The sequence below is a fragment of the Balaenoptera musculus genome, chromosome 7 (assembly GCF_009873245.2).
Source record: "Balaenoptera musculus isolate JJ_BM4_2016_0621 chromosome 7, mBalMus1.pri.v3, whole genome shotgun sequence".
In the NCBI taxonomy this organism is placed as follows: Eukaryota; Metazoa; Chordata; class Mammalia; order Artiodactyla; family Balaenopteridae; genus Balaenoptera; species Balaenoptera musculus.
In genome coordinates, this window is record NC_045791.1 from 51,026,366 (window position 1) to 51,045,888 (window position 19,523).

At 42.4% G+C, this 19,523-nt stretch overlaps 1 protein-coding gene across 1 annotated transcript in view; it reads right to left on the reverse strand.

Moving 5' to 3' along the window:
* The window catches only part of LRP2 (LDL receptor related protein 2), a 197,517-nt gene extending 178,203 nt beyond the window's left edge, over positions 1–19,314 (reverse strand). The window contains exon 1 of the mRNA XM_036858038.1: positions 19,071–19,314. Coding sequence (XP_036713933.1) covers positions 19,071–19,146 — 76 coding nt within the window. The 5' untranslated portion in view covers positions 19,147–19,314. The remainder of the gene's footprint in view (positions 1–19,070) is intronic.
* Positions 19,315–19,523: the final 209 nt, after the last annotated feature.

Below are 19,523 nucleotides of genomic sequence, written 5' to 3' on the forward strand. Positions count from 1 at the left end.
ATGCATGTATATAGTATACATCTCTATAAGGTCAAAGGTTAAAAGAGACATTAAAGTCAAATTGCAGCCTTCTTTTGGTGCATGCTGTGTGCCTACAATTCCCTTCTTATCCTCTAGAATCATTAAAAATAGGCCTTATCCTTCTTCCATGTGATGGTCCTTTGAATATTTGAAGAGAGAGCTAGCCATTGTTCCCCTGATTCTTCTCTTCTCCAAAAGAAACATCCCCAGTTTTTCTATCATTCCTCCCGTAACATGGTTTCTGGTTCTCTCATCATCCTTTTTTCTGTCCTCCAAATTCAGTTCAAATGTCTTTACAAAAATGTGGTCCTCAAAGTGTAACAAATGCCCAGTGTCACCTGACCGTCTATGGCCAGGACCACAATAGCCTATCACAATATTCATTCCCCTTCCTCTTCAGACACAGAATCCCAGTTTTATTCAGGTGAACAGTGTGTGCAGCCAAAAGGCTATATTTCCCAGACTTCAGCTAAGTATGGTCACCGGAGTAAGCCTTGATCAATGAGATGAAATGCAAGCAATAGGGTTACGTAGGACTTCTGGGAAGTCTCCTTTAAAGAGGGAAGGCATGCCCTTCTTTTTCCTCCTCCACACCTAGCATGGAGCAGAAGTAGCTATGGCTACAGAAACTATTTTGGACAATGAGGTGACCTTAGGGATGGAAGCCACCAGCAGAGGATGGTGGAGCGAGAAGATAGGTACCTAGGTCCCTGATGATACCATGGAAGTACCAAGCCAGCCTCGTATTGCTGGTTACGTTAGGGAGAAACAAAGCCAAACAAAATCCTCTCTACAACAGCGATCCACAGTAGAGCATGCCTATCACCTCCCCTGGGGGACAGAGTTGCTTTACGACAACTCATGGAGTTCTTAAAAGAACTTTCCACTAATCAAAGATTTCTTGAGTTCCTGCTTACACGTGGCTCTGTGCCAGACACAGGATACCAGAGGAAGCAGGCATAACCCTTAGCATCAGTGGTCCTATTCTAGAGGAAGAGATAAAATACATACATAAATAATTGTAATTCACGGTGTGATGATAAGTGCTATGTGAGAGGCTCAGATAACATTCAGCGAGATCAAGAAAGGCCCTGTGGAGGAAGGTGCTTTTAAGCTACGATATGGGGGTCTGAGGGGAGTGGGTGTGCCTGGCAGAAGGAACAAACTGGAACTGGCAGGAAAGTGTAGGGCATGACCAAGAAAGAGCTACATTTTTCATCCTATGTCACGGACACATGCCTTCAAATTACCAAGACCGTGCTTGAAGCAGGTTTCCTTTTATGTGAAGAAAAAAATAAATGTGTAAGATCCTGGCACCCTCTAAAGCCATGGAGTGCCTCCATGGAGTCAGTTCAATTCACCAGGCATTTATGGAGCACCAACTGTTTTGCTGGCAAATGAGAGTTTCTCCCAATCCATAAAGCCACCCTAATTTTTTTTTAACGTCATCAAATATTTTCCATATTTTAAAAAATACTGGAAGGTGATGCTTTGCCAATATTCTCCGGAACTGGAAGAAATGTTTCCTAGAGGTGGACCCTGAGATTTGATAAACTACAAGTGCACAGAGAAAATGTTTTTCTCCTTTTCCGCTTATACTTGCCCATTAAAGTTAAATATGCAAGATCCAGAGATAGTCCTCCACTCTGGCTCAGTTTGCACAGTTGTAAAATGGGGACTAAATGCTATAATTCTGGTGACTGTATCCCAGACACATAATAAGTTTCAACAAATGTCAGCCCTTATTACCAGTATTATTCCTTCCTGCCTCTTTGTCCACTCCCTATCAACCAATATGGGCCCTTGGTTGACAGAAGGAATATTGGCATTTGGGACTGGACGATTCCTTGTAGTGTGGAACTGTCCTGTGTGTTGCAGCTGGTTTAACATCCTTGTCTGCCCTCTAAATGCTAGCAGTGACAACCAGGGACTGTGACAACCCAAAAAACGCCCCTACACATTTCCAGATGCTCTGCAAGGAAGCTGTACCAACTAGGAATCAATGAACGAAACCAAGGAAAACATCACTCGCCATACCCAATATGCTAGAACTTTTTCAGATAAGGGGATTCAAGATAATACCATCAAGTATTTATGAATGTACATTGAAAAGACATGTCTAATATTCCCATAAATAACACATATCAACTTATAAAACAAATAACGGGAATTATCAAAAACAGCAACAAATAAAAGCTTTTTCTATATTCCATGGTGACTCTTTCTCCTCTGGTCACCTTCAGGTCCACAAGTTTAGTTCGACCCTTATCATCTGTCTCTCAGATAATTACAGTAATTCTCTAATGTAACTGGTTGATCTGCTTTTCCTCATGGCGAAAGCATTATCTTTATAAAATCTAAGTCTAATCATTGTGCTTCCCAGCTTACATTTTTTTCAAAGGCACCAAACTGTTTAGCTTGCCACACAAAGTCCTTTAGTCTCACCAGAGTTGGCTCTCCCAACTCCATCTCCTGCCAACACACCCTCCCTCAAGACTCTATTCAATAAATAAAATAAAATTCAAAAAATAAAAAAATAAAGTAGTGGACTGGTTAGCTTAGCATACGTATACATTTCATATAGGGAGTCAATTTCTGAACTGCATCTAAATCCACACTGGGAAACAAAAATATTTCTTCAATTAGGATGGCTGCTCTTTTGATTAGAATTAAAAAAAAAAAAAAAGACTCCGTTCAAATGGCAAATCGGGGCAGTTTTCCTTGGCTCTTGGCCCCCTCAGGTCCACTTGACCTCACTCCCTTTCCTGTGCTCCCAATCCTCTATGACAACACCTCTCACCTTGTAGCACAACTGTTTGTGTACATGTCTTATTCATCTTTGTGTCTTCAGTTCTGGACCCAATAGGCTCTCAGTAAATGTGGAATAAATACATCAATGTATTCACTGTAATTATGAACCAAATCTGGATTGACTGATAGCTTTTCACCTCTTAAACTTCTCACTGACTCTTGTCTATTTTCACGGAATAATAAGGAACTGTTATAACATTGATTATGATTTTTAGGTGGTCTGATTAAAACTTCTCACAAAGCCAAGTGTTCATCTTTTAACGTACTCTTCCCTCTGGAAAGGTTTCTCCTTGACCAAAAGGCACACCTGAGCTCTACTTAGACTCATGCTTCTATCATTCTTGTTCTCAGAGTTACAGAGACATCACCAGTAAACTCTGCAGAGGACCAGGTTTACAGGAAGTAGGTACAGGACACACGAAATGGAAACACTGAGTCCATTGAGAAGTTTGAAATACTACATAACATGACATTTTGGGTCTGTGCTTTCAAGCCCTAAAGGTGAAAGTTCAGATAAATGTTCTTGGGGGTAGAAAGGCAAGATACAATGCCTGACTTCTAATGCTTACTTGTTTGACAGTTCCCACTCCTAAAAAAAAAAAAAAACTGTATTTTTTCCTCAACAATTTCTATGGATAGAGAATGTGACAAGTGGTTCCTTTATTTCCAAAGACACAGCATGGGGGCTGCCCTGCTGCATTGACCTAACCAAGAGCTGGTCAACTATGAATGATTCAGCACCAGGTTCCCTGTGGGGTTAAATGTTTACTGAATGCTCACCAAGTGCCAGGACCTTGCATGCTCACAAGGTCCTTTAAATATTCCCAGGAACCTGTGGAGTAGACATTACCAAGTAGTCCAGGAGACTGAAGCTCAGAGAGGTCAAATAGCCCAGAGGGGCACATCTGGAATGTGACAGAGCTAAATCTTCAAACTCCAACACCAGGCAGCGCCCCAGCACCAGAAAGGTTTGGCCACAGGTGAACTACATCCAGGGAAGACCCTTGAGATTGAGGATCCTTGGGTAGGTGGAGAAGGGGGCAGGGGGCGTGGCCAGAGAGCTTCCATAATAGTAGGAAGAGCCCAAAATTTTGCTTAGCAGTCAGAGATGTAAATTTACATCACTGGCTTCAGCTCATTCCCACAACTGAGGCTGCCTTCTATACATAAAGGAAACTGTAGGAATTTTCTCTTTATAAAATGTGAGTGATCTTAGCATTGAATTTTTACAAATACGTAAATATATTGTAACTCCTCAAAAGTTATTCAAGATGCCAAATATTCCTTCTAGAAGGAATCCTAAATAACCCCATATCATCTGTCTCCCAATGCAAATCCCCTGAGTGTTCAATGCCTTTCAGAAAATGCAACGGCATATTTGAGGGCATGGGGGACAGGTTGGTAATGTTCCAGCTCACATGTTTCATTGGAGACCAAGACATAATCATGTAAGCAGGGAAGAGAATTTTCAATTATAAAGATTCTAAAAAGTAAGAACACTCTAGTTGTATATTTGCATGGCATTTTAAACCTGCAATCAAGCTTTACTGACTAATGCAATCACTATATCCCAACATTTTGATAAATTCCTTCTAAATAGAACACCTAATTATCCATTAAAATTTATTTCTAGCTAAAAGCCAAATTCTGTCTCATGTTATTATATCTCTCATTCACTTTTCGCTTAGAAAAAAGAAAGAAAATAAAACATTAAAAACTTCATAGTAAAAAGCTTCTCCTGGAGTGAGTTTCATCATTACTTGCTACCTCCATTCTCCCTTAATGTTGCTATGTACATACTTCTTAAGTTTCATTCCCCTAAATCTTTTAAAATGTGCTGAGATGAAGGAGCAAGAGTGTCCTTTAGCCTGACTTTTCCTTAAAACCACATATTAAAAGGTACTCTGGTGTGTTCCTCTCGAACTATAACCAGCTAGTTCTCATTTGTCAGGCTGGCAGGAAGGGAATGAGATGAGGAGAAAAATCTCTAATTTGTCATCAACAAAATAAATCAGGAAATAAAGCCTTTAATCTTAAGAATATAATTTACTGATTTAGTCATTTATTTACAAAATTGATGGAAATTGTTAACAAGGAGTTAATTAATTTAAGTCACCTGATTACCACAGTTAATTAACCACACTGACTTAATCTTCTTTGAAAACATCAACTAATCATTTCCCAGGTGTCAAGGGGTAAATCGTTAAATAAAAAATAAACCTCTGTCCTCCTCTTCAAGGGAGATTTCTTGAGTGTGTTTTCTTTGCAGATTCCAATCTAGCAACAAGCCAAGTTTAGGCAGTTTTTTTCCTATATGGCTATACTGAAAGAGCTTCCATCTTTCCAGTTTTTTCCTCCATACAATAAGGGGAAACCAGCCTTGGAAACTTACCATTCACCCATGTCATTTTGAATTACTTCAAAAATGAGCTAGAAACACTTCCTGAATTAAAATGAACAAATGAAAGGCAGAAATTGAGGCTTTCATGTGGGAAAGTGAGTTTTCAGAAAAAGAACTTAGAAACTTTATTTGGAGGGTGTGACTACAAAGGAATAGCATAAGGGAATCGAGGGAGTGGGGGGTTATTGAACTGTTCTAATCCCAATTGCGGTGCTGGTTACACGAATATATACATGTATGAAAATTTATAGAACTATACACACACCATTTTAGTCTACGTTAATTTTTTAAATAATAAAATAAAGCACTTCATTAAGGCTAATATTCAAGCCCACCCGTATGAAAACGGTAAAATCTTATTCCCTTTCATACAGATAGAAAAATTAAGGCCAATTACTTGCCTCCCACCTCGAAAAAAGTGGAGGAGGTGGGGAGACTAAGGAAACCAACCCTGTTAGAGAAAATCAGAAAGAATCCATCCTATGTGTCTCGAGATCCACTGCTTCTTGGCAAGAAAATAGAACCAACTGTCTTTGATCTACCAATGCAACCCCAGTGCAAGAAGGCCCTGAAGGGAACCAAAGCCCCAGGTCACTGTGACAAACCACACTTGGACCTCCTAGAGAAAAAGAGGGCTAAAGGGCCTCAATCAAATACCATTCCTCTTCCCTTCACTTTCTCATTCCTTCAATCAAAGCAAAATGCTTGAAAAATAAATCTGGATTACAGTGGGATTTTGTTGCACATATTCACAATCAGCAACAACTATTAAAGACCTCTTTGATTTCCTTTACAGGGAAGTGAAAGTGTTCCATACACTGTGCATCTTTCTTAGCTCAAGTCCCATGTTCTCTCCTGTCTGTCCTGCTGGGTTTAATTATTTACAGCAAGAAGCATCTAATTTTTGCTGTCTCTGAGTTAGTACATTCAATTTTTAAACCGTGCATCTTGTTTTTCACTAGAATCTCAGCTTCCAGTGATTACTTAGCAAATTCTTTCAACACCTCGCTGCACCAAATATTAGGGAAGAAGTAAATTTTTATGCCAGAAGTGAACTGGAAAAATAATTCAGAGCGGTGGTACATAAAAATTAACCATTAAGCAACGGATTTGGGAAATGTGTGGGTTTCACTTTATTCATTTGCAAACTGTTTTTTTATTGCATACTAACTAAGGAAGAACACTGGATTTCCTATCAGAAGTCATCATTACGGTCTAGAAAAATTATAACTTCCATTTACACTAAATCCAAAAGCTTCCTCTCGACCTTACCTGATGCCGATGAATCGGGAAGGAATGATTGATAGAGTGCTGCAACTTTGTTGCTTTTAGGATCAACCTTTCCTTTTGTTCTAACAATCGTATTTCAGCTGAGCTAATTAGAGGAAGGAGAGCCTTACTAGAAAGTAAGAAGTGCTATCTTTGACATCCGTTTGACAGATTCACAGCAGAAACTCCCCATAATGTCATCCTAAGGAAAAAGCACGAGCAATAATATCTTTTTTCCCCAGAAAAGCTGATTTAGGCAAAACAATTAGGAGATGAGGTTGGCTCCCTTTCAAGACTCTCACCTTCTGGTGCCTTCTTCCCTTCTTTCGCACCACCACCGCATCAAACCATCAGCTTTGCGTCTCGTTCTTTCTGAACCTCACGCTGACAAATGTTTACTGTGCATTATTAACTCAACGAACTACTTTACCAGACAGGGGTAAACATTTCTCACTTTAACCAGAGTTTCAGGGGGAAGAGCGTCTTGCTCTAAAGAACTGGCCCTAATGGTGACGGAGCAGACATCTTTGGCCAGGGTGAGAGATGCTTTAGAGCCAAGAGATGTTCCAGCACTTCCAGCCCTTCCAGCCCTTCCAGCCCACAGGCAAACGCCTTCCCCATCTCTACACGATTAAACTTCTCAGCTGTAAAGAGTCTCAGTTCTCACTTGGTTGTTCATTGCTTTCTTCTAGGACTTTGAATAAGAGAACTTAGTAGGAATTTTCCCATCAGTATTAAGCAACAGCAGACTTTAAAAATCTGTACATCACCGCCATCCCTAAGAGGAAGTTAAAATAGAACTCTCTGACTGGGGAAGGGTCTTCTGAATTAAAAGATGTGTAATTATAGAGAAGAGGACATTCCTAGATAAAGGAATGGTAGTATAGGAGAAAGTCAGCAAGCAGGAATCAGCCAGTACCAAAAGAGTACAGAGGGAAAACTAGGTTAAAATGGAAATGTACTCTTCAAGAGTAATCTGTTTTGGATAGGCCCATGTGGCAGGAATCTCTCTATCCTCTGTTGTACCCAGTTACACATGCCAAAGCATGATATGGTCTCAATCGACATGTGATGAATGAACGAATGAATGACTGCCAAGAGTAGCACAAAAGTGTCCACGAGTTGAGTTGCAAAGTTACCAGCTTCTGAAATGAGGTCACCTGATCATAATATGAGCCATTAAATGAGGGTTTGTTTGATTGATACAGAGGCACTACCTGGCACTTGCTCCTACTTACCCACAGTGATAACACATAAGATTAAGGACTCTGGGTTCAAATCTTAGTTTCACCACTTAATAACTAGATGGCTTTGGGCAAATGACCTCACCTGTCTTTGCCTTGCTTCTTTATCCATAAAGTTCAAACTGTTAATAAAGAAGTGGGTAAAGTTACGCCTGTAAAACGCTTAGGACTGTATCAGGCACATAGAAAGCACTCAAAATTTTTAGCAGTAGTTATGTCAGGTCATTCTCCCAACTTCTTCACCCATACATGCATGTCACTGAGTCATTCCTCTGCCTCTAACCTATTTGGTCACGGTTGCATTATGAAGTCATCAAAAGAATGGGGTCTAGGGACTTCCCTGGTGGTCCAGTGGTTAAGAATCCACCTTCCAATGTAGGGGACATGGGTTCAATCCCTGGTCGGGGAGCTAAGATCCCACATGCCATGGGGCAACTAAGCCCGCACGCCACAACTAGAGAGCCCGTGTGCTGCAACGAAAGATCCTGCATGCCGCAACTAAGACCCGACACAGCCAAATTTTAAAAAAAGAAAAAAAAAAAAGAATGGGGTCTAAAGTGAGAAAGATGGTGCCTAGCGACAAGCAGCCATGGGCGTTTTTCAGCAGTCTGGCCCTCTTCGGTTGGGCCCATTTTTGGTTCATTCATCAGGAACAAGACCCATGAATGTCCTGAATTGACATGTGATGTTCTTTCCTCCATAGTCTACGCCGCCTCCCCAAGTTGAGAAACCACTCCCCTCTTCAAAGAGGGCCTTTTGTCTGATCAAGGCTGTTTTCACTGTGCCATGGTCTCAGACAGATTTCTTTTGTGTTCTGTTTAAACACAGAATGACAGTCCACTAACATAAAGTCTAAAAACTTTGGCTTATCTTTTTGTAAAAGCAACTGTATCAAATCTGTCCCTAAAATAGCCCCATTCTGTATGTACAGGGGATCCTCACAGGGTAACCAAGTGTCTGGGGTGGAAGTTAAAAAGGCTGATGCAGAATCCGCTACTATCAAATGCATTGGGTTTCATCAGTAGTTGGGGGGCAGTGAGGTGGAGGAAGGGGGAGAGTCAAATGGAGAGAAATAGCGTTGCTAAGCCACTTGTTTTGATAGAGACAGCAATTTTCTTTTTTCTCCATCAGGACCTTGATGGGGCCTCCAGGAGCCTGGCAGAATTAAGGGCTGGCAATACCAAGGACATGGTGATGAGCTTAGGCTGCCCTTCTTGGTTTTAGCACTCATGGTGGCATCTATCTATCACTCATTCAACTTATTTGTATTTAGTTAGCCCTATTATGGACACTAGGGATAAGTCAATGAATAAGACAGAGAAAAATGCCTGCCCTCTTGGAATTCATATCTTAGGGAAGGGAAAACAAAGTAAATAAATAAAATAAATAAATAAATTATGTCCATCATGTCAGAGGGTGATAAGTGCAATGAAGAAAGTAAGAGGAAAAAATCAGAGAAGGTGACACTGAGAAAGTGACCTATAGGCAGTGACGTATCGAAGGTGAGGGACAAGTCATGCACGGTCTGAGGCAAGAATGTGCAGGAAGAGAGAAAGCCAGTATGAGGGCCTTAAGGTGCTCACTGCGTTGGGAAAAAAGCAAGAATATCATTGCACCTAGAGCAATATGAGTGGGAGAGAGAAGGAGATAGTTCAGGGAGGTAATGTGCAGGCCAGATGGTTAGGGTCTACTTGGACACTGACTCTTTATGAGCTGGGAAGCAATGATAGACAGGGAGATGAGGAGATGTACCACCCAGATTCCCCTTCAAGGAAGGACCTGCTGCAGGGAAGGACTTTCTACCTACACTGAGCTCCTCTGAGGTCCATCTCAGTTGTAGAATAAGGCCACATCTAGGGCAGGCCAGGGCAGGCCACATCTAGCAACTGAGGAAGGCCATTTCAGCCTGACACATAGAACACTCTCTCTGCCAACTGTAGCTCCAGAACTCCCCACTGCGTCAAGCAAGGCCTTGTCACAGTTCAGTTTCTTCCTCTGCCTATTTCTGCTTCCTCCCCTTCCCTTCACAGACACTGATCGTAATAAATATCTTGCACTCCAAACTCCATCTCAGCGTCTGTTTCTGGAAAACCCAACTCATGTGTGACAAAAGCCATTGGAGCTTTTGAGCAGAGGAGTGACAGGATCTGACTGGTTTCTAAAAAGGGGTTGAGAGTTGACAGAAGGGGGACAGAAGGGAAGCAGGTGATCAGTAGGGAAGCTATTGCAATAATCCAGGTAAGACGTGACTATGACTTGGATCAATGCAGTAGTGGTAAAGACGAAAAGTGGTTGGATTCTACATGTATTCTGATGATCGAAACAATGGGATTGTCTGATGTATTGGATGTGAGGTATAAAAGAAAAAGAGGAGTCAGAGCAGAGTCCAAGGTTTGGAGTCTGAACAAGGATGGAGAAGCCATTTACTAATATGGGGAAATCTATGGAGAAAGCAGGTTTGGGGCATTAGTGGAGATCAGGAGTTCAGTTTTTGGACATAAGTCTGAAATGACTATTGCACAACCAGGTGGATATACCAAATAAGCAGTTGGACATATAGGACTAGAGTTTAGGGTAAGGTCTGGATTACACTCATAAATTTGTAAGTTGTCAGCATACAGATGGTATTTAAAGAGACAGGATGAGGCAACCAAAGTAATGTAGATAGAGATGAAAAGTAATCAGGAAGATGGATGAGAACAAGCATGAGATACCAAGGAGAGGCCAGCAAGGAAGGAAGGAAACCAGGAGAATGTGGTTTCATGGAGGAAGGCAGGACACACTGTGTGCAATGTTGCTAATCAGCTAAACAAGATGAGAGCTGAGAATGGATCTTTGGATTTAACAACATGGAGGTCATCGGTGACGTTGGCCAAAGAAATACCTGTCAAGGGGGGTGGGGGCGGAAAAAACGTGAACGGCATGGATTTGAGAACAACTGACACGAAACTACAGTGGATAAAGACAAATCTGCCAAGGGATTTTTGCCAAGAAACAGAGAAAATAGGTGATAGCAAGAAGGAATGTGGGGAAAAGAAGATTTCATGAGAGGAGACAAATGGTGAGAGGTGAGAGAGAATGTGATCTAGAACATGAATGAACTGGTTGCACTACAGAGCATGGAAAGTTCATCCAGAGTAACAGGAGGAAAGACAAAATATACAGGCTGAAGTGCAGGTGATGATGGTTGAGCTATGGGAGTTTGTGGAGTTCTGTTGATTGCTTCTATTTTCACGTTTATAAGAAGCAACGTGGTCTGAGCAGGTGGTGTTGGATGGAGGTTTGAGAAAAGAGGACCAGACTGCTGAGGGTGGAGGCAAGGAAGTGATGCTAACGATGGGCCATAAAATATAAGCTGAGGAAGTGAATAACTGAGGGATTTGAAGGGCAGTGAAGAGGTGGCAGGATCAACGGACTATAAGTCCCAGTGGGATCAACAAAGAGTTGGGCTTAGGATATAAAGTGAATGAGCTACAAGGTTTTCCAATACTCCCGTACCAAGCATAGATGGCTGCTTCAGATTCCAATGAGTTCTGCCAGGGATTCCCTTGAGATGAATCCCTGACTTGGGTGGAAAAGGGTAAGAAGACCTCCAACAGTAGTTGGAAGTAGTAGCTCAAAGAATCTCAGGTTCTTAGAGTGGGAGGAAGGGCATCAAGGTGTCCAGAGAAAGAACAAAGAATCTAATTAAGACACAAATAGTAGCTACAGGGAGGGGCTGTCATGTTGGCCAGGAAAGGAGACCGCCAGGAATGGGGGCAGTACTTCATATCACCCTCAGATATAAAAGAGTAGTTTTCCTCGTTACTGTAACTACCCTTTAACATCCCCACCCAAAAGAAGGAATAGATTTAACAGAGTATACTTCACTGCTACTGGAAGGAATTTGCCATGGCAAATTAGTTTCAGTTTATAAAACTAAAATGAGACAGGTTACCCAGATCAGTTGTTCCCAAACTGTCTGACTCTCAGAATTACTTAGCAAAACAGATTCCATACTTCTAACTTAGTTAAGTGTGGGTTTTGGCCTAAGAATCTACATACCGTTTAAAGCTCCCCCATGTGATTTTGATGATATGCCAAATTTAGGAAGCTAGCTGATTTCCATCTAGGGACCCTAGAGATTATAGCATTCTATAAATTGTGATGAAATAATGCTTTTGAGAACATAGCTGAAATCTTCTCAAAGTTGAATTGTTCTTAGATAGGATCAAGAAAACATGTAGCCCCATTTGTCCTGGCAGCTATAATATAACAATATGGGAAGCCAGGCTGAAAACAAAGCTGAAACCTAGAGGGGAGTAGAGTCAAGAAAACTACAAAGAGAGAGAACTGGAGCCATGACTGCACCTCACCTGAACCCCGCTATGACTCAGAAGTTTTTACTTACATGAGCCAATAAATACCCTTAATTGTTTAAGCCAATATGAGGTGGGTTTTCTGTTTCTTGCAACAAAAGGTATCCTCCACACCCTTCCCACATCAAAATCAAACCTGTGTGGAAGTACACACTAGCATTTTCTCCTCCCCTTTAGTGAGATTAAAAGGTAGGTAAGATTGACATATAAAAAAGATCTCTATCCTTAAATTCAATTTTATTTGAGGATTTCCCTATTGAAATAATGAGTTTTGATTTTTCAGCCTTTACTGAGAAAAACTTCTCCTTGTTAATGAGATTAAAAACCAAAGAATTGGACCCAAGGTGACAAGCAAATCTCTGACACTATATGACAGGATGTTTTTATATGAGAATCCAAGAAAGCCTAGCATAACAGAATTGTAGCTGCGGTCTTCTTCCCCTTTATTGGGTTTCCTCAACACCCGCTGGACACTCAAAAGTAGGTATGCTATTACTTAATGTGAATCAGTGAGTAAAGGCTTATTTTAAAAGTTACTAAGAATCTGCATGAGGCTGATGGTACATAAACTTAAAGGAGACCTCTGGTATTGCTTCCAAACTTGGAATCTCAAGATCTGGACAATAAACAAGCCATTGTATCCATGGTAACAGTGGCTTAACTTTTCAATGCACAGAATGGTAATTACATTTCCTGCTTTCATTCACTTCTCACTGTTTCCAATAACCTTGGGGGTTAGGCATGACCTGAGGGCTAATGACCAAAAGCATAGAGATTTTAACATGAAACTTCACATTGTCTAATCTGTCATTTTCTTGGAGAGACTTATATTTCCAGGAAACTGATGTTTCCAGTTTCTTGGTACATGATATTAGAAATAAGACTTAAAGACCAGCAAAATAACCATCAGCATAGAGTGCAAATGTTTGGCATTTCTGAATTAATCCAGTGACGTGTGAAAGACACCTATTCTACCATTTATAGAAGAAGTCCCTAGGGTATATGCTAAGGACTCTTAGATTTGCACCAAGGTGCATTTTGTCTCCATAGAAGCATCTTAATATGTCTCCAAACCCTTCTTCTCTCTTCTTTCTCTCTACCTCTTTCTCACAGCCAAGGTCTAGTGCCTGGAAAAGGGACAACATCTTGGGAATAAAAACAAATGAAGTGAGTTGGAAAAGGAGCAAGGGCCTAGGACTCACTGAAAAATGAAATCCTACAATGGACTCAAGAGCTCCTTACTTTGATCTCTCAGCTCATTTTCTAGAACGTTCCTGTCCATCACAAAGTTCTGCTCCAAATAAGAATCCTTTAGGCTACAAGCAAATCTTCTAGTTGCAACATGACCACACGAACACAGCACCATGTCTTTTGCCTTAAATGTTTCCAATACTTTTCCCCCTTCAATTATTGAGTTACCCCAGGACTGCCTGCTCTTGAGAAATTTCTACAGCCTTTTCAAGTCTGTCTTCATACATAACGTGGAAAAATGGTTTTATCTGATAAGGTGTTCTAGACACCTGTTGTTTTTGCAGCCCCACATCTGCTCACAATTCTCTTGGGAGCCTTACCCAATTTTCCCTCTGGGGTCTAGCCTTCGTCTGTGACCTCAGGGACCAAGCATGTGACTCGAGTCTAAGCTATAGGCACACGTCATGTCTCTGGATACAGTGATTGGTTCTCTGATAAGCTTATGACCTAAGCAGAGCCCCTGAAATGCAACTGAGACTTTTGCAGAGAACAATTAAGACAAAAACTCTTGCTCTTTCCCATTGGACATGACATGAGAGGATGCGGTTCCAGAAGCCATTAACAGCCATCTTGTAACACCAGAGAAGAACACGCTAGAGATCAGAGTCATCTCAGAGCCAGAAGACAGAAAGAGAGTCCAGATCAGCATGACATATGCTGAGCCCCCATCTGTACTAGGTTGAACCAAGTGAAATTGCCATAGTTGACTATTTCTGACCTAGAAAAACAGCAATCCCATATGGTTCAACCTAATGGCTCTATCTTTTCAATTACGTATTTCAATAAACTTCCCTTTTGGCTTCAAGCAGTTTAACTTAGGTTTCTGTCATTCACAAACATGAGAATTTAGACTACCATGTAAAGTTGTTGTAGCCACTAAAGTACTATGTCAAACATGCCCAGGAATATCACTCAAAGGATCAGTTGTATTAAAAAAGTAAAAATAACAAAAGGATACCAAGATATAATATCTTCTCCTCAAGTTTGGGAAAAGTTAGATTCTTGAAGAAGGCAGTAATGATGGATAGAAAAATATATGAGACCTCACAGTCTAAAGAACACTTCACACGCATCTCAATTAATTGGCATAGCCACCCTATCAGGTAGACATGTGCCTGTTTTACAGATAAAACCAATCCAGAGCAGTTGAGTACACTGTAATGAATTTCTCAGACAGTAAATGGCAGAGGCAAGTTTCAAACCCAGATCCCCTAACCCCAAAATCTCACACTCTTCCTACTTTGTCTCACAATGCTAAGACTGTCAAGAAATCAATTAGGAAACATTTGCACCGACCCCTATAGAACATGGGAAGCATCAAAGAAATGTCTCTGACATTTCAAAACATCTACCAATCTGATCATTCTAAAGAAGCAGCCCAAAACACTGAGGCTGGAACATGTCAAATCTTTCTAATATTGGTGAGATCATAGTCAGGGTTATTAGGAACTAGAGAATGACGATCTCAGAATCTTAAAGGCCAAGTTGCAGCCCATTTTAATTGTGAAACCTAGACTCCTCTTTTCAGTTCTCATCCTCCTTAACCTTTCTGTAGTATTGATACTGCTGACTCACTAGCACACTGTGGATACTTATTAATAAATGTTTGTGGAATGCCACAGTGGTGACAGTATTTTTTAATTCCTCAAGATCACAAAGTTAATAGAATATGATATAACTATTTGAGTTATACCAACTCTTTTCAATTCAACAAACTGCTGTAAGCACCTCAACCTTCTACATACCTTGTTCTAGCTACTAGGACTTAACAGAAACCCCAAAGACAACCTTGCAATGTGCTTCTAGTCACATGGGAAATACATTTAAGTTCTTGATATCATTATTTTAAAATGATTTTTTTAACTTTTAATTTACATTTTCTGAAACCTGTCAGTGTTCTTAGAGCACATGACTAAAGAACACGGACAGTGATTAACCGTGACCGAATAATTACCTTGAATAAGACTAAAAATCTAGTCATGGAGCAGCCTCACTACAAAACCCAGAGACCTTCAGGAATGTGCTCTGATGGCCCAAGGTTTTGAAAAATGGATCCAGAGGCACAGACTTTGGGAGTTGGGGTGCTGACATGGCATAAGTTCTGGACCAAGCTAAAAACACATGGTTATCATAAGATTCAGCTTAGGCCTGAGACAGGTGACCCATCCAATTGAAGATTCGACAAGATCATCTCTTCATCATACTTTGACTCATCTGATAAGTCAGGATCAACACAAAAGGAATCTAGAAATTTCCTCAACCTGGGGACATTTAGAGGACACGTCTCTAAAAAACGTCCTGTAGAATGAGGAAAGGAAACTCAGGTTCAGATCCTGGCTCTATCACAGGCCATATGCCCTTAGGCAAGGCACTTAATCCCCACCCTTTCACTCCCTTTCAGTCTCCCTCCAGCGTTTAGTTACTTATCTATAAAATAATGCAAGAAGACCAGTTGATATCTAAGGTTATTAAAGTTTCTATTAAAACAGGACAAACACACTATTGAAGGGAGTTTAAGCAGAAGCCCCAAAGACTGGCAAGGAAGAACTTCAATAAGAGAAAGAGAAGCCAACTGCTGTGAAATAAAAGCAGAAGCAGGTATCAGAGATGTGATGGAACCAAAATGCTGCCTGTTTGTTATTGGCCACACAATCCTTTTAACCATATAAACTGCACCCAAAGATGTAATTGTCATAAAAGCTGATACCATTAAGGGCACAACCAAACTTCTGTTGGATGAAAGAATATCATTGTCCTGAGAATCAATACCATTTTCTCAGAAAACTTCAAATCACATCCTGGAATCTGGGAATTCCTCAAAGAAATGTTAAATGGAAAATGCTTAAAGACTTTCCTATGTGCATTTGGAAATTAGAAATATGAGTAGTAAGCAAAAAAAAAAAAAAAGTAACATTTATTGTTGATCAATATAATAAAAAGAGCTGCTAGTTTATTTATGATCATTGTCTACCATGCCTTACACCACACTAAGCACATTTATCTCTTTATGTTCATAAAATGTCATGGAATAGATTCTCTCATTAGCATACCAATTTTACAGATAAGCAATCTGAGCCATGCAAAGTTAAATGACTTCCCCAAGGTCACACAGCTAGAAAGTGGTGAAGCCATCATGGAGTTCAGGCCCTCCCACATTTTTTTTTTTCTTAAACAGCATTATACAAAATAGAGGACAACGCAAATAATTTTTAGCTACAGATATGAGATATTTTTTAAAAGACTAACTATGACACTCTTTCCAACTTCTAATGATACAAAGTTTGCAGTAAGATCTTACCTGAAATATTTTATGCTAAAATAAGGGCATTTACACTGTCATCATACTTTACTTCATCTAAATCAAAAATCAATACAACAGGAATCTAGAAATCTTCTTAAACTCCCAGATTGAGGACATTCAGAGGACATGTATGTAAAAATGATCAAGTAGGAGGACTGGGAGTGAGGATAGTAGGATTCAGGTGATAGAAACCTGAAAAGAGTTTCTGAAAATATCTAGTTATGAGCAGTAAGCAGATTTTACATTATGTGGCAAAGACTTGCAAAATGCCCCTCAGCTTCCTTAGTAACTTCACACGGGGACAGTAACTTAGGGGGCATGACATTTTTAGTACAAAAGAGATAGAGAGCCACATACAGTAGGAGTTAAATTATAGCCTCTGGAGTCAGAATCTCTTGGATTTGCCTCACAGCTCTGTGATTTCCTAGCAGCATGACCTTGGGCAAGTTAATTGCTCTATGCCTCCATTTCCCATCTGTAAAACTGAAATAGTAAGAGTACTTACTTCAGAGGGGTATGGTAAAGATTAAATGACAAGAAGTGTAAAATACTTAGAACAGGGCCTGCCACATATATAAGTATATGATATGTTACTATTACTATACATATTATTATGTTATTATTATTATAGAATGAAAGATGGATGGGTCTAAACTACCAAGAAGAGTAAGTACAGGTTATTTGGTGACTAAACTATCAATCCAGGGAAGAGAACATCTGTTTTGGTTGTATGCGGACAACCCAGATGTATCCCAGTTGAATCCGGACAACATTTCCTTTTGCCAGGCACTGACAGGAACATACAGTAAATCCTATGGCTATATTTAGGACACGAGATGTATATAACCCTAAGCACTGCAGTAAACCCTCCACAATAATAATAAATCTTCTTTCTGTGTTACCAACACTGAGAAAAGGTGTTCAAAGTTAGAATTATTAACGTTCTCCCCCTGCCTCCCCTCCTTTTCCAAAGATTTTTACACAACCAGTGGGGTTTGTTGGCATTTCCAAACTTCTTCCCAGGAAGTCTGCAATGGGTACTGCTAGGAGTTGCTGTATAATTACTTAGTTGATTCCTTCTAAGGAGCTTACGCTAAGAATTGAGGAAAGAAAGCAGATTAACCATTTGAATACACGCCACGGCCCATCCACAAGCCCTCCCCTCTCTCCGTCATCAATGGGGGCTTCTGCAGTCAACCCCAATATGTGATCCAGGGAAATCAATTTATTGCTTTGGCTAATCCTACAACAATAGGGGTTTCATTTTCATTGTAGGCCAATTAAGTTGTCCGAGCAGGAGGGGAAGGGAGGGGGGGTCTCCCATCCCCACAGACAGATTAGTCCCCGTGGAGGCAGCAGAGTTCGCTCTGTCTGTCTGGCGGTCGGTCACACGCAGCTCTTGGCTGCTACCTAGCAACGCAAAGCCAGGGAGAGAGCTCGCTGCTTCCCCTGCCTCCTCGCCCTTCCCATTCATCCCTAGCTTCCTCTCTCTCTCTCCCTCTCTCCCTCTCTCTCTCTCCCTCTCTCTCCCCGCTCTCTCTTTCCCCTCCTTCTCTCCATTTTACTCTCTACTTGCTTGTCTTCTCTCCTTTTCATCTTACTATTTTTATTCTCTCCGCTACTTGCTCCTCCTCTTTCCCTCGCCTGTTTCTGTAAAAAAACGAAAACTCCCCGACGACTTGAGAGAAGTTTACAGCTCTTCATAGCAGAAACTTTCTCCATTCGAGCCCTCAAAACTCTGGCCGCGCAGACGGGCCCATTCATCAACACAAAAGCTCCCCCCTCCCGGGTGGAAAGGGAAACCCTTCAAGAAAACGCTGCAGCACATCAGCCGCTCTCTCGACCAATCCCACCTCCCGGCCTTATCTTGGCTCGTAAATGATCTTTATCGAAATACGGTCTCTTGGGGGTCACGGCGAGACCAAGTTTCGCCGCTGAAGAGAGGCGGGGTGCTCGAGCCCGCAGCCTGCGCGCGCGAAGGGACTCGCGGGCCGGGCGCTGCAGGTGGAAAACTGCGCACCGAGCAGCGCCAAGGACCGCTCGGCCCCGGAGAGAGTAAACCAGCGGGGGGAGCAGGCTGCGGACTCGCGGGGAGAACCGCAAAGTGCCTTCCAGAAGGGTTGGGACAAACCCCAATGGGAACAAAGGCGGGGTCCCCGTGGGGTGCGCTGTCACCGAAACCGGAGGGGCTGCTTTCTCAAGTTTGCGACAGCTCATTTCCCGGTCGGGCGAAAGAGGGGCGCTCCCGCTCTGCCAGCGCTGGGCAACCTGAGCGCCCCAGGGGGAGCCGCCGCGCCGCCGCCCGCTCCTGGCCTCTGCCGGCCGCGGTCCCCTCCGCCTGTCCGCGGACCCGACCCTGCCCCAGGCGGGGAAGTCCGGCGCTCCGCGCGGAACTCCGGCCGGTGAGCGCTTACCTCGGCCCCTGGCCGGCGCCAGGCAGGCGGCGAAAGCCAGCAGCAGCGTGCACGCCGCCGACGCCCTGCGCTCCATCCCCGCGACGGTCCGGGTCCCCGGCCTCGCCGTTCCTTCCCCGGGAGGTGGGCGCGCGTCGCACTCAGCACTGCAGCGCCTCCGCTGGAGAGCGCTCCTTCAGGCCCGCACCTCGGCGGGCTCCCAGTGGCAGAAAGCCGGGCCCCGCGCCCGAGGCATCCCGTTTTCTACCCGCGCCAGTCCCCACCCTCCAGACAGTGCATAAAGCCCTTTAGACCCGCCCGCCCCGGAACTAGCATGCGGGAATCCCGCGGGGCAGGCCCCCTGCCGCCCGGCCCGCCCCCTGCACTTTGCAGCTCCGAGAGGAGCGGGGACGCGAACACACGCGTGCACACTCACGCAGGCACTCCTACAGAAACAGCCTCCCGCACACAGAG